The sequence below is a fragment of the Platalea leucorodia genome (genome assembly GCF_965183815.1).
Source record: "Platalea leucorodia genome assembly, chromosome: 7".
NCBI lineage: Eukaryota > Metazoa > Chordata > Aves > Pelecaniformes > Threskiornithidae > Platalea > Platalea leucorodia.
The window spans coordinates 41,811,197-41,833,984 of record NC_138829.1 but is presented as its reverse complement, the minus strand read 5'-3'; the positions used below and the strand labels follow the sequence as shown (position 1 = coordinate 41,833,984).

General features: G+C 41.8%; 1 protein-coding gene across 3 annotated transcripts in view; it reads left to right on the top strand.

Moving 5' to 3' along the window:
* MIDEAS (mitotic deacetylase associated SANT domain protein) overlaps nt 1-20,189 on the top strand; it is a 62,811-nt gene extending 42,622 nt beyond the window's left edge. For all 3 annotated transcript variants that reach the window (XM_082318414.1, XM_082318413.1, XM_082318415.1), the window contains exons 6-13: nt 2,733-2,875; nt 3,747-3,850; nt 5,243-5,318; nt 6,504-6,592; nt 7,738-7,887; nt 8,093-8,269; nt 8,666-8,865; nt 10,284-20,189. In XM_082318414.1, the coding sequence (XP_082174540.1) occupies nt 2,733-2,875; nt 3,747-3,850; nt 5,243-5,318; nt 6,504-6,592; nt 7,738-7,887; nt 8,093-8,269; nt 8,666-8,865; nt 10,284-10,497 (1,153 nt within the window). In that variant the 3' untranslated portion in view covers nt 10,498-20,189. The remainder of the gene's footprint in view (nt 1-2,732; nt 2,876-3,746; nt 3,851-5,242; nt 5,319-6,503; nt 6,593-7,737; nt 7,888-8,092; nt 8,270-8,665; nt 8,866-10,283) is intronic.
* The last annotated feature ends 2,599 nt before the right edge of the window (nt 20,190-22,788 follow it).

Sequence of the window (22,788 nt, the reverse complement as noted above, 5' to 3'; positions counted from 1 at the left end):
AGTCTTGACTCAGTCAGAAGTTGACTATAACTTGTGATTACCTGATACTGTGTTCTTAATTGCTTGTGCTTTGCCAGACCTTCTGCTAATGCTTCTCAAAAGGTCATTTCATCGCAGAGATTTGGAATAGGAAATGTGATAATGAAGCTTAATTCTTCTATTTGTGAAGTAGTTCAATAGGCAGCTGGTGTCACAGATCTTTGTGTCCTACTGGTTTTGCAGTTCAGTTGCTTCAAAGTCTTAAAGTCACCCCTCAGCTAGCCATCCTCAAGTATAGCTGTGGTGCATCAGCTGTGAATTGCCTTCCCAATTTACAGCCTCAATTCTGGATGTTACCACACTCAGCTGTATAGCGGGGCATCCCAGGAGCACTGTTGGTCCTTACAGGCAAGAGCTTTTGCTGTACTGAAATCTAGGCTTCATCACTAAAGGAATCATGGTATAACGTAGCTTGAATGGACCTCTGGAGGTCATCTGGTCCAAGCCCTTGCTCAGAACAGGCCAAATTAGATCAGGTTACTCAGGTCAACTCTTGCAGTGGAAATCTGGTTTTAGTTAGACATTGCAGGTACAAGGTCTAATTCTTAGGCTTTTCTAGCCTAGGGATGCCATATTCTAAGTTTAGTTTCAAGATTAAAAGTAACTTCTGATAGCCCTTCAAGCCCACATTCTTTCCCTCCAGCTTTTCCAATTTCCTCTCTCCCTCTCACAGGTGAGGCTGAGGAGTCTGTCTTGGAACACAAAATCTCCTAAATTTTCCAATGGAGTAAGAGCCGCTTTATCTGTTGCCAGTTGACAGCAAAGTGTCAGTTTCTGTCACTCATCCCTTCTAGGGTGGATCAGAATCCATTACTGTTTCCTTCACTGTAAAACTGCATGCCGTAATGATAAGCGAGACTAATCACAGTGAGCAGAATACTCCACATTAACATCGTTCTTCAGTCCCTCACAGTGTGCTGAAAGGAGGACTTATCAGGGTGTTTGTTTTGCTTTGGTTTTTAGCAAGGTCTTCTCAATCTTGCGTGAAATCTCTTGCTTTTTTATTTTTGGTCTGGATTGTGCTGTTTCTGTCCAAGATAATCAAGACAGGTGAAGGAAAAACTGAAAACTACAGAGTGTTATAGTTTTAATAGACTTCTGTACCTGTAAAATACTCAAAACTAAACTTTGAGGTTTTCTTGGAGTTCTTCTTCATGCAGGCTCCATTTTTAGTGTGCATTTGAACTTGAATTACTTTTGAGAAGCAGATTGTGAAACAGCTACAATGATGGGCATCAGAGATGGGACATTTTCAACTGCCTTAGTTCTCCCCTGCCCACAGCCATGGTGTGAGATGTGTAATGTCTCTATCACTTTACCTTCGACAGGTATTGGAGACAGTGTTTTTTGGAAAATGACAGTATATGGCAGCCTAAAACTTTCCTGCTACATCTGTCATGCTGGATGTCATCTTGTCATCACCTACTGGAAGGAAGTTAGCATCAGTCTGTGCATCTAGCAGATTCTGCTTGTCCACGTAGGAATCCCACCCTGTCAGTGTTGAGCTGCTGCTGAATGAGTGGTTGAAGTTGAAACAAGTGTGTAGGGTAGTTATCTTCTGCATCTCTTCGTTTATACACACATGGATTGTAAACCATTCCCTGCAAGTGTGAGGAAGTAGATCTGGATCTGCTATAGATGCACAAGAAATAGTTTGTAAAATTTCTTTTTATATGTGTTCAAAGTCAGCTATTTGTTTTGAATGCAGGCTTTTCCAACTCATCACATCTCATGATGCAGATACTTACTGACAATAGCAAAGTGATGTATTAGGCAGAAAAAAGGGAATGAATGTGTTTCCTTCTTCCCCTTCCATAACAGAAAATGATACCTTCTTCCTTCCTTTTGACACCATAGCCTTCTAGGACTTCAGAACATCCTATTCGAACATTTGCTATTATCTCTCTGGTTTTTTTTTTTTATGTGTTATATGTGTTGTTTCAAGGCCTCCCCACACCTTTTCCAGACTCTTGCTTTCCTAATAGACATGCATGTGTCATTTCAGAACAGCAAAGGACCAGTGCTCTGTGGGTTGCATGTTGTAAAAAAATCTGTCTGCCAATTCGGAATCTAAAAGTATGGGATTGTTGCTAAAAGAATGGGATTTGTTTTTGATACAGAATGAGCAATACAGCTTTCATTGATTTTTATTTTCGGTTTCAGTTGTTAGAAATAGTTTCTAGAAGATACTAGCTTGTGTCAAGATCATAAAGGACCAAACTTTGAATTTGATCCTGCTTTGAATGGGGAGTTGGACCAGATAGGTTGAAAAGGATTTCTGGAGACTAAATGATGCTGTAATTCTGTAGTTATGGCTGGCAAAACATTAATACTAAAAAAGGCTCACCTATCTTATGCATGAGGAGCAAGCTTGCCAGAAGAGAAGTCCATGTGACAACCTCTCAAAAAGTGATGATTATTGAAAGCTAATAACTGTTCTTTGAGCAATTTAGGGGATCCTAATTTAAGTACAATTTCAACCATTGCTGATAAGACAATGGAAACTGGTAATGGATGTAAAACCTCTCACCTTTTGAGTCATTAATGTAACCTACAACACCTGAAAGCTGTTCAGGTTATATGCAAGAGCCTGCTGCATTTCAGTTTCTTCATAATTCGTGCTTTTAGCAGAGATAGAGACTTCCTGGATATTGTAAAGGGGTCCTGACGTTTACTTGTTACGTTTTCTGCAGGAGAATAAATGTAGGAACTCGCTTTCAAGCAGAAATCCCATCACTCCAAGACAGATCTCTGGCAGCAGTTGATGAACATAAAGCAGAGCTGGTGTGGCAGCCGTGGGGTGACCTGGAAACCAACAAAGTCACCCAGGAGAATGGTAAGAATGTGGAAGGCTGGTAAATGGGACTGAATTGTCACGGTTGTAGGAGGGATAAGCACATATCTACTGTAGGCATAATTTAAAATCTCTCAAAGTTGCCAGTCAAGTGACATGTTTGAGTGGTCTTGAAAACAGTCTTAGGAGTAAAACTTTGGTTCATCAGTTTGTGTGTGGCGGGGGGGAGGTTGATAGGATTGTTTTTTTTATTGAGATAAAATGGGACCATTTGTTACTGGTCAGGCAAAGAGCAGCATTTTGCTCAGTGAAGCTTCCTTGTCTTTGTTAACATTTGTATGCCACATGCCCTCAACTTCTGCATTTTCAAGGGATGTTCTAGACATAATAGTATTTTGGAAAAATCAGGTTGTAGACAATAGTCAGGATGAGGAAGCAAGAGTTGTGGCAGCTAGTAGCAGACTTGGGGAGCTGTCTGCTGTTGGTGCACATCGGTGGTTGTGGCATGTGTAAATCCTGAAGGGAAGAGGAAGTGGGCGGGCTTGGAAGAAATCTTTCTGATGAAAGACAAAAAAGGGTATAGTGAAATGGAAATTCACAATATAAGGGGGGGATTCAGGAAATCTCTGAGGTGAAGTGAAATGGGAAGATATTACAGGAGGGAGGAGATTTGCAAGAAACTCCATGTGTAAATAATGCTGCATGCAGAGTAATGTTGTGTGACCTTGCTGTCTAAGGAGTTCTTGTGTCCAAATTTGATCCAGATAAATTTGCAAGGACATTCAACTTCTCTGAGAGTTTTACTTTCTGTTATGTCTAGCCCTGCTTCAAAAGAGCTAATTAATGATGCAAATCCTGTAGGAAACTCCATTTTAATCTTATCTGAATTTTTTTGGTACCTCTGTGGAAACAGTGGAAAACCTGCTAGCTGCTGCCTGTTCAAGCATTTTTCCTGGGGCTGGAACCAACCAGGAGCTGGCGCTGCATTTCTTACACGAAGCAAAGGGAAGCATTCTGGTGAGTCTTCCCAGCTTTTCACCTTGATATGGTCAAAGGATGTTAATGAAGGCTAGCTAACCTGTCACTTGATGAGAGGAGAGCCTTGCAAACTCCTTCCTATGCATCCAGCTCCCGCTGTTTAGTGTCCCTTGGATGTCCCTAAAGTGTGTTCTGCCTGATGTACAGTGCCATGTTCGCTTACTGTCTTGCATACTTCCAACTTTGACATGTTTGGCTTTATAACAAACAGACTGACAGTCTACCAGGGTGAGTGAGCTGAGATTGCTAAATGGATCTTAAATGCTGTATTCCTGGGAAGGTGACCATGTTGGAAGGAAAAATAAGAGGCTGGGACTGAAGCTGAGACATAAAGTACTGTATCTTGCTCCTCTTACTTTTGGCAGATCCATTTAACTTTCCTGTGCATGTCTATAGAACGGCTGTGCTGCTAATTTTATATCAGTATTGTAAGACATGATACACTTTCATAAATGCCCTCTGACATCCCTGGGAGGTAATATCTAAGAGCAGAGCATACGGCACAGGGTTGTCATCCTTTTATAGTTCTATGATTGATTTAACCTGGCATAAATCAGCCCTGTGGTCGGGAATATCCCACACTTTTGCCTGGCTGCTTGTTTACCATCCCCTGTAGTGCACCAGCACTGACACTTGTGAGACTGTATTGACCTGCATTGGAGAAGAGAACAAATAAAAAGTAATTTTTTTGTGTGTGTGTTAGGTTTCTGCTAGGTAAGTTCCCAGAACCAGCCCACCGTTGTGAATCCTGTTGCTGGCATTAGGGAGGAGCTGGGCTGCCCCTGGCAGCAGGAGCTCACTGTTAAGGTGGTTTAAACTGCTAATGAAAGCATGACTCCATTCTCTTCTTCTTGCTAACTTTGAAAGCACTTCCAGTTTAAATGGAAAGTAAAAAGCAGCTTGAGAGGGTTTTTTTTTGTGTGGAATTTTTCAGTCACATGACTGCTCTGTTTTATTTTGAAATATTGCTTAGTTAAATGAGGCAAGATCACAATGACTTGGATGTTTCACAGGCATCATTTAGGGCAGCATTTTTGGATGTGAGTATGTAACTTAGGCCTTCAGTAAATGAGAGGAAACTGCTGCACGGTCTCTGTCTATGGAATTAAGTCTCTCCCAATACTGTGGTGGTTATGTTGGAAAGTGTCAATTCGCAGAGACATGAAGAGGTGCTGAGAGCTTACCGCTTGCCTGTGGTACCCAAGACTCAGTGGATAGTCCAGAATGTGATTTTATAGTTGTCCCAAATGTTAAACTGTGCTATGATTCTTTTCAGTTAGCTTGCCAGAAAGGAGAGGATTAACAATTGCCTGATCTTCATTTTAAATACCCCAAACATTAAATTAATTATTTTATTTGTGTTTATCTTAGGGAGCTTTGACCAAACTGCTATTGAAGAGGCCACTACGATCGCCTGCCCACCCTTTGGCAGATTATCACTACACAGGTTCGTTAACCAGAATAACTCTGTGCTGCCTGTCTATCATAGAGGAATTTTTCTGTCCTTTCCTGCTCTTTTGAGGAACTCTGTAACATTACAATAAGATTAAAAGACCACTCTTCTCTCTGGTAAATCAAATGCTGGCTTGTCGGGAATTTTGCCTGTGCGAATTATGACACTTACAATGTAAGAAACACTGCATCTCTCGGAATATGTGCATGTGTGTATCTGCATGTCTGTGTGTTCCGATTTCCTTTATGGGGAAGATGGAATACGATCCCTTACACTAAGCCACAGAGAATGCAGAAAGATAGCTAGTACATGCAAGAAAGGGTGTGGTAAGCTCAGAACCACAGCCTCTTTGGCATGAATTTCCAGGGTGGAGTTAAGAGGGGGTTTTATGGGAAGAGTTTTCAAGCTTGCCAAAGAAAGCTCAGCCAACTAGTGATGCCTGTCAATGTTTCTGCAAAATTTAAATACCCTAAACTGCCTTTGTAGTCTTGTACCCAATTAGAAAATAGTCAGCTGTATGACACTAACCTCAGTGATCTAGAGTGACCCTAGCCACTTGAAAGACCTGATGTAAGGTGGTAGAGAGACATCTAATAGCTGGCGCCACAAAGCATAGAAATTACATTTCTTCATTATTACACACTCCTACTATAACGGTTGGGAAATATTACTTGAGTAGTATCTATAAGGTAGGAGGAGATTCCAAAATGTGTTTATTATTAGAGGCAAGGGTGTTAGGATAGTAGGAATATTTGAGATGTAATAAATCTTCAATACAGTGGATTGCTGCTGAAAGAGAAGATCCTGTTCTCCTGCCCCATCAGTTCCCTTGTATAAAATCTAATGACTGGGCCACCACAAAGTGTCTATTCACCTTGCTGTTTTGTTGGAAAACATCTTAGTTCTCCTAATTGACTGTTTTTTGCAAGCTGAACTGAGTTAACCTGTGGTGATGAGTACTAGATCTAACACAAAGGAAGAGATGAGAGGAGGGCTGAAGTGGAGCAGTAGGGGAGGGTTTAACAGCAGTCTGCAGTTATGCTGGATTAGGTGCGATATGAGGCTGCACCCTTAAATGTGTGTATTGGTCTTATTTAAGGCGAACATGAAGAAAATGTACATAGAAGAGTAAACATTTGAAATTGCAAGGGTTTCAGTTACAACTTCTTTTATCTACAGGATCAGACAAGTGGAAAGTTGCTGAAAAAAAACTTTTCAACAAAGGCATTGCAATCTACAAGAAAGACTTTTTCTTGGTCCAAAAGCTTGTAAGTTACTTTTTCTTTTTTTTTTAATGACAGCAATGATATTCTTACGTGTTTGAGCATTTAATACAGGGAGCTCAATCTTGATTTTTCTGAAACCTCAGTATTCAGCATTAAGTCCTGCACTCAAAAGATTTCAGAGAAATTTTATCATCCAGCACAGCATAAAATCTCACTAGATAGCTAGAACAATAGTATTTGTTTTGCTGCTGTTGTTTACTTAACCCTTGTACTTACTGCATTACTTCCATTAGTCCACACTGCAGATATCACTTCTACAGGGCATATTTATAGAGTGCTGGTAATGTTTTAGTATGGCTTAAATGGCTTGGTTATAAAACTAAATAGAAACACACCCTTGCTGCTGATGAAAAGGACCAAAGAAGGATATGTGAATGATGCATCCTTTAGGATCTCCCTTTCCAGTTTTCTCTGACAATGATAGTAAAAATGATCATACCCATCTATTTTCATGAGGTATGACACTTCAGTGGGGGGGAAATCACTGAAGAAGAGTTCAAAACCAGGAGCTGCATATTTCCTGATTAAATTACCAAAAGGCATTTAAGTTGCAAAAGCCCAGAAGCTAAGAATATATTCCAAAACTTCCAGAAAAATCACTGATAGAGAATATGTATGATCACAGGCCTGTACTGATAATTGCCTACCACCATGTGTGGATGAAATGCATGTGGCCAAAATGGGAAAGGGCCGCGAACCTTTTCCATTTTTGGATCGGTATTCTGGTCTGGTCTTCTCTGAAGTGCTGCTGGAAAATAAAGCTCCCCCATAAAACTGAAAGGCTGCTCTCAAGCCTGACAGCTCAGTTAGAATGTTTTGGAGGCTAAGGGGTGCATTAAGCTTACAAAGTGCCAGGTTCTGTCACCTTTACATTGACCAGCTTTTCTTTGGAAAGTTGGTCCTGTAGTTCTCGGTGAGTAACAGTGGCAATAGGGGATGGGCTGTGGGACAGGGCATACAGGTGAATATGACACAGAAAAGAAGGCTTTAACAGCAGTTGTTGTGGAATGGAGACTACTGGGGAAAGAAAAATACAAAGTGTGTGTTTATTACACCTTTAGTAATTATTTATAAGCCTTCTTAAAATCATGTAATCCATTGGACTTTCATGTTTTTTTAAACACCAGATAAAAACCAAAACAGTGGCTCAGTGTGTGGAATTCTACTACACATACAAGAAACAGGTGAAAATCGGTCGGAATGGGACCTTGATCTTCGGGGACATTGATGTTGCTAATGAGAAGTCTATGAAAGATGAAGCTGAAGTTGACATCAAGGTAACTTCCTAAATTTCTCTCACCTCTTTTGGGCTGTGGTGTGAAGTCTGATTTTTGTCTGTTGTCTCATTTGCTGGTAAAATCAAAAGTAGAAGCAATCTGGTCAGTGTGGAGGAGTTCAGATTCACAAACTTGTGTCCTGTGTCACATAATGACATTTACTTACAGACACCAAAATTAACAGTTCCTTTATCTTCTGGTGAAGAGTTCCCATAGGTTTGCACGCGTTCTTCCTCCCAGAAGGGACATTTACAGTGAAGAACAGGAGCATGTGGAGGAGGAGGAAGAGGAGGAAGAAGAGGAGGCAGAGGAAGGATTGGATAACAGAAAGAGCAGCACAGTTCCTCTCAAAGATGAACAGACACTACAAGATGGTCTAATAGTAAGTGCTGCATTGTGCATGTTGTGCTTTGTATGCCACCTTCACTCTGCAACTAGTTTAGAAAATACCAGGTGGACAGTTCCAGATGTAAAAAGTTCCTACCTGTAACTTCTCCCAGAGCAAGAGACTGGGCTGAGGTAGCTTAGAGTATTACTAGCAACCAGTAACGTGGTGGGAGAACTGGGATGAGTAAGGGGGAAAAAATGCAGTATAATTCTTTGTGGATGGTGCACACGTAGGACCATGATGAGAAATGTCCTGAAAATATCCTGAAGACTTTCCTGCTAAATGAAACCTTAATCTGGAATAAATGAGGCACAGGAGCTCAGCCATTGTTTTCTTTCCGATGGTGGGTTTAAGTTTCAGTTTGCTTTAACTGTTCCCCTCTCTCCAAAGACCAATGATGCCAATATCAGGAGTCAAGAAGCAACTGTCACAGGCAGAATTGGAAGGAAGCCAAGGGAGACAACAGTGAAGCCTCGAAAGCCGATTACTGCTCCAGTGCAGAGGAGGAGGCGGAAACAAAAGATAAAATCAGATGCTACCAGTAAAACTCAGAACACAGAAAACACATTTCCATGTAAAAAATGTGGCAGGTAAGAGCAACTCTGCTTTCAGCAATAGTCACAGAATTGCAATAGGGCATCTCCTGTGGAAGCTTATTCTCTAACGAGCTTTCCTTCTGTCTATTTGGGCTAGAGACACTGGCAATAATTTTAATTACTTATTTACCCCACTAATATTTGCAGATTAGGGGTTTTTACATATATTGATATTAAGATACTACTACTTGGATAATTACCCGCTGCTGACTGGTTTTCCTCAAATGGAATGAGACACCAGCTGCATTTCAACTGTGTGCAGTATTTGGTGTTAAGTTGCACTTTCAAACAGCTGCTGTATTGCCCCTCTGTACTGCCTACGTTTTTGTAACAAGTAATTTCGATATATTAGCTGGGTCACATATTAAGAACACGGTATAGACTTACTTATGAACAGTTGTATAGAAATACAAGACACTACCATTGTTATAGCAGCAGGTATTAGGCCAGTGGGTACACAATTCATCTGGTTAAACTTGCACCCACCTTTTGTGTCTAAAATATATTTGTCTTTTCCCCACACAGTTCTAGTATTTTTTTCGGTTTGTTGCCAGCAGATTCATAAATGTCAAGAAAATTCAGTTCCTGACATAAATTGCTTACCCTTAAAACAATAGAGTGTCCAGTGGTTATCCCTTTATTTAAAAAAGGCACCGAGCTGGGGGATCTCTGTCTAGTTACATCACCAGGGGTGTTGACAGATTCCTGTTGTGGCTGGGACCCAGCTGGCCCTGCCAAGGTGCCCTGTCTGTCTGCCCTCGGGGAGCGTGGGGCATTGGAAAGGGCAGTGCTGTGAGAAGTCAGGCAGTTGGGATTTCATCCTGGCCACTGACAAAGGAGAAGCAGGCAAGGATCCTTAATGGTGTCTAAACTTGTCTTGTGACATTTGGTGCCGAATCCAAATAGTTAATGGCGAAAGATGGAGGAACAGATCGCAGAAGTACAAAGTTAGGAGGAAATAGCTCAAGTGTTTCTAGCTGTGTGGACAGGGCTCAGGAGTGGCATTTGGCCGTTGTTCACCTCCATGTTTATTGTATTTTTGCAGCATAGGGGGATTGCCAAAAACCAGGGCCCTGTTGTGTTAAGCAGCACGTGCGTATTTCAGATATCAGTGCTACCTCTCTGAATTTAGAAAATTTAAGAGCTGAATGAGAGAGAAGAGGAAATGGTTGTATTAAGAAATGAAGCTAATGGTTTGAGGGTGCTCAGGATCTCCTGCTAGCGCTTCACCTAGTGCTGGCACACAACAAGTCAGAAGTGGTGTTTGCTATAGATGCTGTATTGCAATGCCAACATGAGGTCCTGTGCCAAAACTCACAAACTTGAGGTTGGAGCAGCAGAAGCTCTTTTGGAGAATTAATGGAGGAGGCTGTAGGAGAGACCAATGCTAACATACATGTGTGCTTCCTCAGGGTGTTCTACAAGGTGAAGAGCCGCAGTGCTCACATGAAAAGCCACGCGGAGCAGGAAAAGAAGGCGGCTGCGCTGAAGCAGCAAGAGAGAGAGGCGGCAGCGGCGGCAGCAGCAGCAGCCCACAGCCAGGCCCAGCAGGAAGAGAGCAGTGAGAGCGGGAGCAGCAGCAGTGGAAGCAGCAGTGTGAGCTCGGATGAAGATGGAGAAATATAGCAGCAGATCAGAAGTGGAGGGAGTAGCAAGGCTGGACCCAACCTCCCTCTTGGTGGTCTCACTTTTTTTGCTTGCACTTTTCTTACCTGAACCATCAGGTCTCAGTTTCAGTGCTGCCGTTTCCTCATGCCACATATTCCACTTCACCTTGCCAGTACTGACCAAGCCGGAATGGTGGATGAAAAGATTTGTTTCAACTTGGATTTTTTTTTTTTTTTTTTAAAACAAATAAGATTTCTATTCTATTTATAATGATACCTGAGGTACATAATAGAACAATGTCACCTGCAGTGGAAGCAAGTTCTCTCTTGGGTCAGTCGGACCTTTCTTTTTGTGCTTGTCAGGAATCATGATAACAGGACTCTTGGATATAAAGGTTTCCAGACCGGAGCAAGAAAATGATGCTCTGCTCTGAGCTAAGTGTATCCAGCTACTGTGACACTGGTGATTTCTAGATGTTTCCTTTCTCAGCAAGTTCTCCTTCCTGTTACACTTTCCTGCCTTTCTTTCTGAGCATTTCTTCAGGCAACCAACAAATTTTGTTGAAAGATGGTGTGCACTTTTGGCCTCTGCTTCACAAAAATGAAAAGTGGGATGAGCAAGACACTCTTCTTCCTTTTGAGAGGAAGTTTTATTTTTCAAAAGGAAGCCTGAGGTGGTTTCTTTTATGCCATTAAGAATGCAGCAGTGGATATAAAAATATCCTGAGGGATTAGAGTAGCCACAGGCCTTGTGGGTTGTCTCATCTTGGAAAACAAAATAGTCTGCCTTTGATTAACTTAATGGAAAGTAGTCTGGGATTCACAAGTGCAATTTGAAATGAAAACTGCTGGTTTTGACTTTGCATAAATGGGAGCAAGTTTGTTTAGTGAAAATGAACCAAGACGTTCTCGTGCACTGGATTGTGTGCACCTGAGAGATGGGAGGAATGGACTCTCATCTCCAGCATTCTCCTTAAATCCCCCTGTGAATGGCTTTTACCTCTCAACACATCCATTTCTTTCTTGTGGCAGCCCTCATTTATTCCTTGAAATTGCCATCATCAGGAGCTTGGATGGTGGGGCCCTAGTTTCCCAAATACTTCCCATCAGGCAGTATGTACGTGCAGGAGGAGCTTCTTGCTTATTTCCACAGCAGCGGCTGGACAGCCCTGCACGCTGGGTTGCCCTGCTGTGAGCCTTGCTCTTTGCCGAAAGGCTAACTTTTCCTTCAGAATTGACATATGCTAATAGCCCAAAAAGTCTAGCCACCAAAAGCCTGCTGGTGAAAGAGAGTTAAGAAGTAAAGCGGTCCCAGTGACACAGATGTTAGATTTGCACAGGATTGTTCTTTACATCTTTATAGCCCACATTTATCATTATTTCATAAAGATGTAAAGAATTGGATCACTTCCTTGTGCTTCACGGCCGGTCAGTCCCAGCCCCGTACCCCGGCTGCCCAGCTGCCTCCCTCCAGCCAGCGCTCAGAAGCAGCGCTGGTCCCCCAGCTTCCTGGGTGCCGGCACTGCGTCGCATCGCGCGTGTGCCGCGTCGGTGGTGCGATACCAAAGGAGCTGATCGCTCCTGCGTTCCCAAGCAGGGATCCAAGGCGGGGTTGCTGTACGTGAACTACAGAGTGATCCTGACTGGCTGATTTTTTTAAAATCTTGACCTTTAAGCTGCTAGATAAATTACAGGTTATCTGTTGAACATATACAAAATTATACATTTTCCTTTTCTGGGTTAAGGTGGCCCATCCACCTTGGCAAAGGCTGGTAAATTAATGTCTTAAACAGGAATTTAGGTAATGCGTCATGATCCAATCCCCATACGTCCCTACATACTATCATACCCTAACTATTGAGTTGCCCTTCCACACAAGCTTTTGTTGCCACAGGCCTGTATCCAGTTCAGGGTCCAGTTCCTGCTGCAATAGAGAGAGAAGAAATCAGTTTATTAATAGTCAATCAATCAATACAATTACAATTCATTAATACATTATGATCTTAAAATAGCCCGTGCCTGACTTGTAAGAATATTCACAATATCTACAGATGAGAATAGTGCCCGATTTGATAGACAAAGGGCAACGCTTTCCTGTCAGGGACCAGAGAGTCCCAGTTCTTTCAACAGTTCATAGTTGCCTTGGTACCATTTTCCACGTGCACCTAACGGAAACCCCATGAATTTAATGATGTTAGCATTTGTTAGTTCTTGAATTTGTTCTTTCAGGTGTTGATATTTCTTGATCTTCTCTGCAGCCACATCTACCAGAGATGTTAACTTACTCTCGTATCTGACTGTAATATCTACCACCAGAGCCTGCTCTCCTTTAACGAAGACTAGGTCTGGTTTGTATAATTCATTATGATAGTCTTTCAACAGTGGCTCCTGGAATACTACCCAGTCCTTCTTTTTGGCCTCATTTGCCAATAATTCACACAGATGGTTATGTCTTTTAATCCTTCCCTCCTGCACCGCTGGGCAGTATCTAATAATAAGTGAGGAGGTCTCGTTTTCTGCGCTGCAATGTTGGAATGATTTAATTTGGGTTTCCTGTCTTCCCCTTGCTAGAAATTCCCTCATGGGGTAGATGTTTGCCCTCAGCTGTAATGCTGTGATGAGCTTCCTGTGGGGAATGCCCCTATAAAATTCTATCCAGTTGTTGCTGATCTCGTCCATCTCAAAAGTTGGAAATTCCACAGCCCTGGGATACTAGCTTGGTCCAATTAATGAATTCTTGTTTCCTCCAGTTACAGGGTCTTGGAAAGATGACTTTTGGCGCAGACATCTCCCATTCCAAGACTGGTTCCTCACTACCAAGTTCCTCTGATACTACCATAACTGCTCTTGGGTCCCAAATAGATGGAACCTTGTCCTTATCCCCTCCAGCTGCAATCCATAGTCTTTCAAATTCTTTTTCAATTCCTTCCTCTTGCACGATGGCTCTTCTCGTCTTATCCGAAGACTGAGCAATTCTGTGCAGTCTTCAGGCTTGCACGCTGGGTATCAAACCCGAGAGCCTGGTAATACCTAGTCCACCATCCCAAGTGCTGGAATACAGGATGGCGTCACAAGTACTTACTGGGACATGTAACCACTCCTTGACGGCCGTTCGAATCACCAAGTCAAGGGTTTCTAGCTACGTAGCTTTCATGTCTGCCTGGTCTGCCAAGTACATCAGTTGCAGGATGGTTATACCCTTTCAAGATGCCAACCTTCTGAAGCAGCTTTAATGCAGGCTTTCCAATCCGATGTAGCTGTTCTGTTATCTATCAGGGAACGGTAGTTCTCGTTTCAGTATACCGGTCCGTGCATCGATACATAGACCCAGGTACTTTTCAGAACTGCTGGGTTCAATCATATTGACGGGGGTGCCGTTGATCATCCTTGGAGGACAGTTGTTGATCGTATACGAGACTTTTGTTGGTTGGATGTAAAAGCCGTGGCACCTCTCCCCTTGCATTTTGAGGCCCGTTAGATCACAGAAGACCTGCAAAATTCCATTGCTTTTCTGCATCCCATCCCATGATCCACTGAACAGTACCAGGTTGTCAGCAAAAGCCATAGTTGTTATAATTTTCTAGCAGTGTTGGAAACCACTTCCTGCCTCTTCCAACTTAAGACAGCAGAGGGTCCACAGGTAAGTTAAACAGGACCGGGGACATTGGATCACCTTGTTTAACCCCAGTCTGAATCCCAGTAGGATCCGACTGTCATTCTTCAGGTCAATACATGTATTGATGTTATAATACAGATTTTTTTAATCCAGGCGATTATTTGATCGTCCATGCCCTTTTGCTTAAGAGCTGAGATAATATGAGAGTGGCTTACGGTGTCAGAGGCTTTTGCAAGATTGATAAAGACTACCCCCAGGGGTCAATGTTCCTTCTTAGCATTACAGATTAATAGCTGTAATAATTTCAGATTTTCTGCACACCCCAATGACTTAATGAACCCCCTTTGTCGAGGATTAATGAGTCATGCCCTTGTCAGCCTTGCCATCGAAATCATTGAGAACAACCTAAGAATGGTTGATCTGATGGTGATTGGCTGCCAGTTGTTGATGTCATTTTGGCGCTCTGGCAAGGCAAATTTTTATATTAGCACAGTCCTACATTCTCTCACCACGTCCAGTATTATCCCTGACACCAGCCATAGACTGAAAAGTTCCGTCAGCTGAGCATAGAACTCTTAACGAGTTCTCTCAAACAGCCTATCCGGTCCTGGCGCCGCGTTCTTACTCACCTCCTTGATGTTTTTCGAGATTTCTTTCGATGAGTTGTCCGCCTGGCCGATGGTTCTGAAAGCACCTAGGCCCTTGAATGATCCCGGCAATTCCCGTCTCGACTTGAATACCTTGTGTACTTCATCCAGTGGGATACCGCACCTCAGGGATTCCACATCATCCAGGATACCAGCCAGTTGCCCTCAATCCAGGTAGAACAGCCACTGGAGATGCCCCTGCTTCTAGGCCCTCTTCTCATCCACTCCTTTGGCAGGTCAGAAGGAGCAGCCCTGCGTGCTGATTGTTGCCTCTGACGTTGGCTTGCTTTCAACCCAGTGGACTTCATAAACAGGCACGAGTACTGGTCCTCGATTGCATCATCAGTCAGTGTTGATGGATCTTCCTTCCCTTCGATCACCTTTTCAAAAGTCCCCTGAAGAATGGGCAGTTCCTCAGATGTCAACCAGTCAGAAATCACTCTCTGATAATGGGACTTCAGTCCCCCTTCTACTCGTGACCCAATGTCCACAGGATGTTCTCCTTTTTCTAGATGTTTCCTCTATTCCGGATCTTTTTCCCTTTTCCCAGGACTTTTATTGTCCTCTTCTCTTATTGCTTATCTGCTTAGTTGTTTTCGATGGAATATATTCCGCAATCAACTTATTGATGTTCTTGCTCCCCTCATACTGCTCATCCAACTCGCGCAATAACTCCACCTCTTCCTCCGTCCAACACTGCCAACGTACCCCTCTTTCAGTACTTTCTTTTGGGTGGGAGGCGATGATCCGCTCAATATTTGTGACAGCTGGATGGGCCAAGTGTTTTACGCTGTCCCAGGCCGATTTTTGATTTTAATACTCTTCCACATTCCCCACAGCTCAAGCCCTCCACCGGGGCAGATTCCATAGCCCCCCTTGCACTTTGGAAAATGGCAGGCAATACTGTGATGTTTTACGTTCTTTTTCCCACAGCGGGCACACTGAAACAAGATCTTTCTCTTTCCATGTGCTCTCTTCAGATGTTCAGTCAGTCCCAAAATCTTTCCTATCCGGTTCCCACAACATGGGCACGATGGATTTTTGCCCGGGACCTTCACCACTGGCGTGCCCTCCGGTGGCAGGGCGATACTCGAACCCAGGGTAGGCGTTGATGGCAGTGGTGAGGATGGGGCCGTGGCCCCTAGGGGTGAGCGGCTCTAACCCCGGCGTGCCATCTGGCAAACTCTTCCTGCCCCGTGGTGCTATGCAACCATGATTGCTTCGCTCTCTAAGTCTAGGAGGTTGGGTATTGTACCATGTTTGCTTTGACATATATATGCCTTAGGATAGAATCCCCTATCTCAATAGCAGAAATGGTTACTAATCTTAAAAAATAAGTAGGAGTATCATTAAGGACTGCACTTTTTTCAATGTTGACACTTTTGCCTTTAAGTGTTCAATTTTCTGCCAAGGTTGTATTTTTTGTTCCTAACAAAATTAGGCTTCCTTTCAACATTTGGATGACTGTTCCGTGTCCCTACATGCACAGGTCTTGTTGACTAACTAGGCTGTGGAAGCAGATGGCATGTCATGAACTGTTAAAATCATTCAAAAACTGCAAAGAACTAAAAGCTACTAATCTTTAAAAAGAAGCTTAAGCAAATTAGTCTTCTTAAGAGTTTCAGTGTTGATTGTTATCTTTTTCCGTTTGTAAATTGGAGAAAACACTTGTCTACCATTATCCTAGGGCCCTTAGAGAGAACAGAAGCTTTAGCGCACTGTGCCGGGACAGACAGCAGGTGAAGCAGCTGGACGTCATGGTCCACTTGTAGTACTGGGATTAATTCCAGTAAAAAGCAATGATGCAATTAAACTTAAAATTCTGAAGTGTGTTTCTGGGAAGGTGCCAATAGCTTGCAGATATTGAGAACTGCAGGGCAGGGCAACAGTTCAGAAACAAGCAGGGCTCACGAGTATATCTAAAAAGGATTTAAAGTGATGTAGATATTGTTGTACTGTTGTAATGAATGCGTTTGCCTGGAGTACCAGTGTCGCAGCAGCAGAACAGTCTACGGTTACTTAACAGAGACTGGGAAGGCCTAGAAACACATAACAAAGAAAGGGAGATAGAGGTGGAACTGGCACACATTGAGAAATATGGCAAAAATGAAGTGGGTTTGTTGTTTTTTTTAGATTGGAGAGGAGATCTTGACTAAACTTGAGAACTAAAATAAGGTTAATCAAACTGTCTTAGGAAAATGCTTTCACTGTCCTTGCTAAAACAGTGCAAAACCAATCAGTTATGCAGTCCTTTAGGAAAAACCAGAGACTGTTCATACTGGGACAAGCCAAAGCTCTGTCTAGCTCCAGGTCTTGTTTCTGTCAGTGATCAGGAGCAGATGCTTAGGAAAAAGCGAGGGACAGCATGGACCGGCGGGTGTAGTTCTAGCTAGAAAATAGGATGCTAAACTAGAACTTACATGTGTTCTCCGGTAAGGCAAATCTGTGCAGAGGTTTGTACTGAAATGTACTGTTCTCCTTACGGGCAGAACATCAGGACATCTCTCTGCCTTTTACTCTTCTGCTGTGTGTATCACCTGCATTTACTCTGGTATTTTTGGTGTCTGGAAGTATGCCTGGGTGATAATGAGCAAACATTTAGTTATGGCCCTCAGGAGTTTTCAAGCTTGAAGTAGTTTTAGATATGGCATAGCAAATTATGGTGACAAACAACTGATCAGATGAAATGAAGTACAAAGATTTAGGGAGTAAATCGTAGGATTGCTTTAAGTACCGATTTAATCTTTCAGATATGATGATGTTTGAATGAAAGCATTATTATAGTCTTCCAAAGACCAGATCTTTCACTGATTCTTCCTATTTTAGGGAATTAATGTAAGATTTTTCCTCTTATGAAGGATAAGCCATTGAGGTGCTGATAAGAACAAATCAGAGATTTTCTTTAATTGCACAAAAATGGTGTATTACACACTGAATCCAGTACTGGTTGTTTCTCTCCAACACCCTGCTGCAGTAGAAGAGAACAGGAAGATGTGATAGAGTGAGGTCTGTCACTGGAAGAAAAGGGCTTTTTCTGAGGATAACCTCTAACAGCTGTGGGTTAGCATGGCTGACCAAAATCAGGTAAATGTTCCAAGTAAGTGGCATCAAACGGAAATGCTTCTCTGCATGTTTACACATTGCTAGTAGCCACCAGAAGACCTCTTTTCTGTCACGGTAACGAGTAGAAATGCTCCTCTGAGTGGTTTGTTTTAAAACAAATGAGCAAAACGAAACCTGCTGCCCACTTGCTTATGGTAGCAGTTTGGAATTGATCCTACATCTGAATTAGTTCCTGCCTACTAGCAAAAGTTGGCAGAGAATTATCTTAATAAAACAAACCAACCAGCCAACCCCGAATTACACAGCATTTGAACTGAGCTGGTCTAATCTGGAATGAATTCTGTTACTCTTCTTAGGGGGCAAAAAAATTATTTGAGTGGCTCTTTACTGCAGCACAGTGTTAATTTAAGGCTGTGTTGTTCCAATCATGATTAAAAAGAAAAAACAACTCTTCTCTATGTTCTGTTGATCTGTCTGTTTTAAAACCCTATGCTCATTATTTTCTATCGTTTAAAGGCCTGTTTACTGATCCCCAATTAGTATAAGGGTTTGCTGATAATTCAGAAAAAAGGCAGTATATGCTCAGTCATTGAGTTGAGTTTGAACAAGGCGTCTCTCTGCTTTAGCTGTTATTTCTATGGGAACAAATACAAGATTTATAGACTGCGATTCTGTGAATGTGTACTAATAGATTTGCCTTTTACAGTGCAAGATCAGGCTTCGGGTGGTCATGTACCCCGTAGTCGGGTGGCTGTATTTCAAAACCATTACCTATTTGAGTCTTGATGCAAGTGTTGGGCGTTGCGGAGATGCAGCCATAGATCACGTTTTGCCCCGATCGCGTACTTCTGCCTTTCTGCCTGTGTTTGCCCTTTACGGCTAGATTCAGTCTTTCAGGTTTGTGATCTGCATGGGATAGCATCTCAGTTTTGTAAGACTTTGTGTGTGTATATAATTACAAGATATATGCATGCCCTTGTGATGCATATGTGATACAGCTACAGGTGTTTTGCAGTCCAGCTGCAAGAACAACTCTTCTGCATTTTAATTTATTTGATGTTTTTCCATTTACTGATACAGGTAACGGTATCTGAGAGAACTCAACTGTGTAAGGTGAAGGCCTAGAGAATTTCAATCGGCTGTGCAGGACCTTGGCATTTTGCTAGCTAGAAGCAGGTAGGAATACAGCTGTTTAAAGCCAGGGCAAAGACAGAAATTCTAAAGCTTCAAGGTAACTCATCTATTAATCCCATACCAGAGATGTAACGTGAAGTCCAAATTAGCTAAAACTGCCCTCTGATTTATCAGGCTGAGGAGGCTTTCGGTCATTTTTACCATTGCAACAAGCTTAGATTAAAATCAACATTCAAAAAAAAAGTTTCCTAAACCACAAAGAGTGACCTTTCTCACTCTCAGCAATTACATGCTGCTTAATTCTCTTTCAGGCAGTGGACTAGAAAGTCCTTACATATACGTATCCTATTTTAAAAGAAATGGGAGTAGGGAGGACTGTCGCCATAGAAGTCTTGTCTGCTTTCATACAACGGCACTTTTAGTCCAACGATTACCTCTGCCAGAAACCTTATTCTAAACCACATTTTCCCACATAAACTTTCTCCCATTTTATCTTCTGATGTATGTCTGAAAGTTCATAAAGCTTTAAAGAGACAGAAAAGCAGTGTCTACAAATCGTGTTTGATTTTTGTGGGGGTGAGTTTCTATGTAAATTCGTCACTTGGGTTCGGCTGCTTTACTCGCCCTCATTCTCTCCTGTGTCAAATGTTAGGAAGACACAAACTCTGAATCCCCAGCTGTCTAAGGACTTTTCTTTCCAAGACTAGGATTCCACTGACAGCTGAGCCTGAAAAAAACCCCTAACTTCTCCAGATTAGAAGACAACATATATTTTTCTAGAAATGTAATTGTATATTTTAAAAACCAGTTTCCTGCAGCTTCTCCACATGTATTTTTCCCCTTGTAGTTCAGATTTGATATAAACTTTTTTGTGTTCATTCTTTTTATGTTCTGTTTTTAAATTTGTAGTCAAAGCTTTGGTGTACTGTACAGGAGCAGTCAGCCTTTGTAATTACTGTATAAATGCTTTATAATAAAGTATATTACTTTTATTTTAACAAGTGAGCAGACACTTCCTTTTGTGTGTTTGCTGCCTAGGGCACCTTTTAAAAGACTGTTACATGTTAAAAATGTACATATATAAATATATTTACCTGTTGCTGTACAGTTGTGATAGACTGGACTGAATTTATTTTTTGTGTGCTTTTTTTATAAAATATTAATACACTAAAGGAAATCTTGCTGATGTGATTGTAATGTACTATGTAACTTATTTACTTGATATCCTCTATATATCTAAAAAACCTTTTATTAAATGAGGTTTAAAAAAGGTTCCATAGCTGAGTTTTTTGATGGTATGAGGGAGTGGCTGGGGGGTCGGGGTGACAGTGACTGCGACGCGTTCATGCGAAGGACGCCGTTGTGAGCTCCTGTAGCTAGCCTGCTCTCTCATTGTGCCCACCTCTGTATTTTCCACAGCAATCCTCGAGGCTGTTTCTCAATGTAAACTTCTCCCCGAAGACACCAGCCTGCGATGTGTTTTATGTCTTCTATCCAAGAAAATAACTGGCAGATGCAGCTCCATGGCTTTATGGAAGTGTTGATTGCGTGCGTGTGTCCCGCTCCAAGCCAAGCACCTTCTCGGAACGCCAGTAACAACCTTGATAATGTGTTAGAAATTCAGGGGGAATAGTTCTAGGTCTGCTGCTGTGCTGTCAATAAGGCCAGCTGGATTCTGACACTACCTGACTGAAGTAAATCTCGAGCTGCTGGAAAGAGTTAACATTTTCCTGCTGTTTAGTAGTTGAATCTGCTGGCTGTAGAAATGATGACTCCAGCAGTAAATCATATTGTGTCGTATTTTTCAATGGTAGAGTTTAAAAAAAGTTTTAGTAAATAGTCTTAAAGGCACTTGTCTGTTACCTGAATCTAAGGGCGTTTTTAAACATATTTTGTTATACACCGCTAATCTAGTTTCCCCTGGCAGAAGCTGGATCTCTTGCTGTGGATTTTAAATATTAATAAGTTTCCATCCATCTTCAAAACAAAGGTTCCTTCTGTTGTGGCAGTTAACTGGTTTTAGTTAACTAGGCTAGTGTTTCTCACACCGATGGGTGTGAAGTCTTTAAACGCTGCAAATGTTTCACTACAGAAAGCAGATGGTAGAAATGTGCATCGGTGTCTGACTGGCCTCCTGCTAGGTTTCAGTTCGAATCTAAGGCGGCACACCCGTTTTCTTTTAATATTCTTGGCAAAGCTGGCAGGAGAAAGACTCAGCCCAAGACATTAAAATGCTCTTTTCTTCAGCTCGGTGTAAAAGCCCTTGCTTTAATTTACTCCGGTGGATGTGGCTGTTGATCAGCAATAGCGTTTGGAGAAGTAAGTGGCATTTTGCTTGGTGGGCAAAAGAGAGGGAACACCGAAGCCTTCGCTTCAGATAGCAGACCCTGAGTTTGTTTAAGGCTTTACATAATGTATTTGCCTCCCTGCCAAAGCCAACTGGCAGAAGTGCTAAAGGTTGACTACTTTGTACTAAAACTGGGAAGCCATGCAAACAAACTTTGGCTGATCAAAAAAGTCACAAGTTTTGGGCATTTGGGTTTTCATCTTTTTTTAATGGGTGGATCCAAGCCCAAGCTACTGGAAATTACTTCAGCTACTGAAAGAGACCTTCTAAAGCATTTCAGTGATTAGTAAACTTGGAGTTAGTGGCAGTGTGAGGAATTCTGCAGTAATTCCCTATATGTTTTTTAAGCAGCACTACAGCCATCATTGCAGGATGCTATTCGTGTCATCGAGACCAGCTGCTGTGGACTGTGGGGCAGAGAGCTGCTTCTTTATATCTGAGTTTTGAAATTACATTTCAGTGACGCTGTCTGTTAAAGGCTAAAGTTTCTATTACAGAAGTTCATTAATGAGTTAACCTTCTCTTGTCCTGGTTTAATGGAATTGATAGTATATTGCTGTGAACAGGACTTAAATTCAAAGTGAATTAGTAATTTTGTACTGAAGACAGACTAGCCATTTACTTATTTGGATTTTTTTTCCCCATATAGCAGTAGTAGACTTTTCTCTTCAGACCTAAGAACAAAGTCTGACAACCACTGTCTTAAAAGATTGAAAAATATTTATGTATCAGATGACAAAAATCACAATATATCAGCATTTTTAAAGTCTAAGTCATATTCTATTCTAAAGTATAGAGGCAATAAGGAACAGCATTTACATACTATATAAATACATTGCTCCCTGAGCAGCTAGGAAAGTTTAATGAGAACAAAATTTAATTTCTGAACTATTTCATTACACAACAGCCGAAGACGTTTGTATAAAATAACATTATATTATTTGTAAACAAGTTTCACAGAAGAACATTTATAAACATAAGCCTAAATAATTTAAACACAGCAAATTTAACAGTTTGGTCATGCTACAAAATTACTGGATACAAAAGATAGCCCAAGGGGATGTTAAAAGTGCTCTCTTGCGTGAAGATTCTCTAGATGAGTCTACTTCTAGTGTAACCTGAGTAATCTGCTGGTTCTCAGGTCTCTTCTCACATGTTTCCAGCAGTTCTCAATATAATCACTGCATACATCAGCTCTTTGAAGAGAGGTCAATGTGCTAACAAGCAAGTAAAAAACCTAGCTATTTCCTATCGCTAATTTAATTTTAGGATATTTCTCTAAGGAATAAAGTGGATGCTAATCCTCCATAGTTTCACTGGGGAAAGCAGAATTCCACATGGCTTGCAAGTTTTACATGGGTGCTCTTTTCATCCATGAATAATAATGTGCTTACTACGTTATTGGATGTGGTGAGATAGGGAAGAGCAAAGAGTAATGCGGAAAGACAAGCCTTTTTTTACTCAGCCGCTCCCTATGGGCGTGCAGGCTGAGCTTCGCTCTTA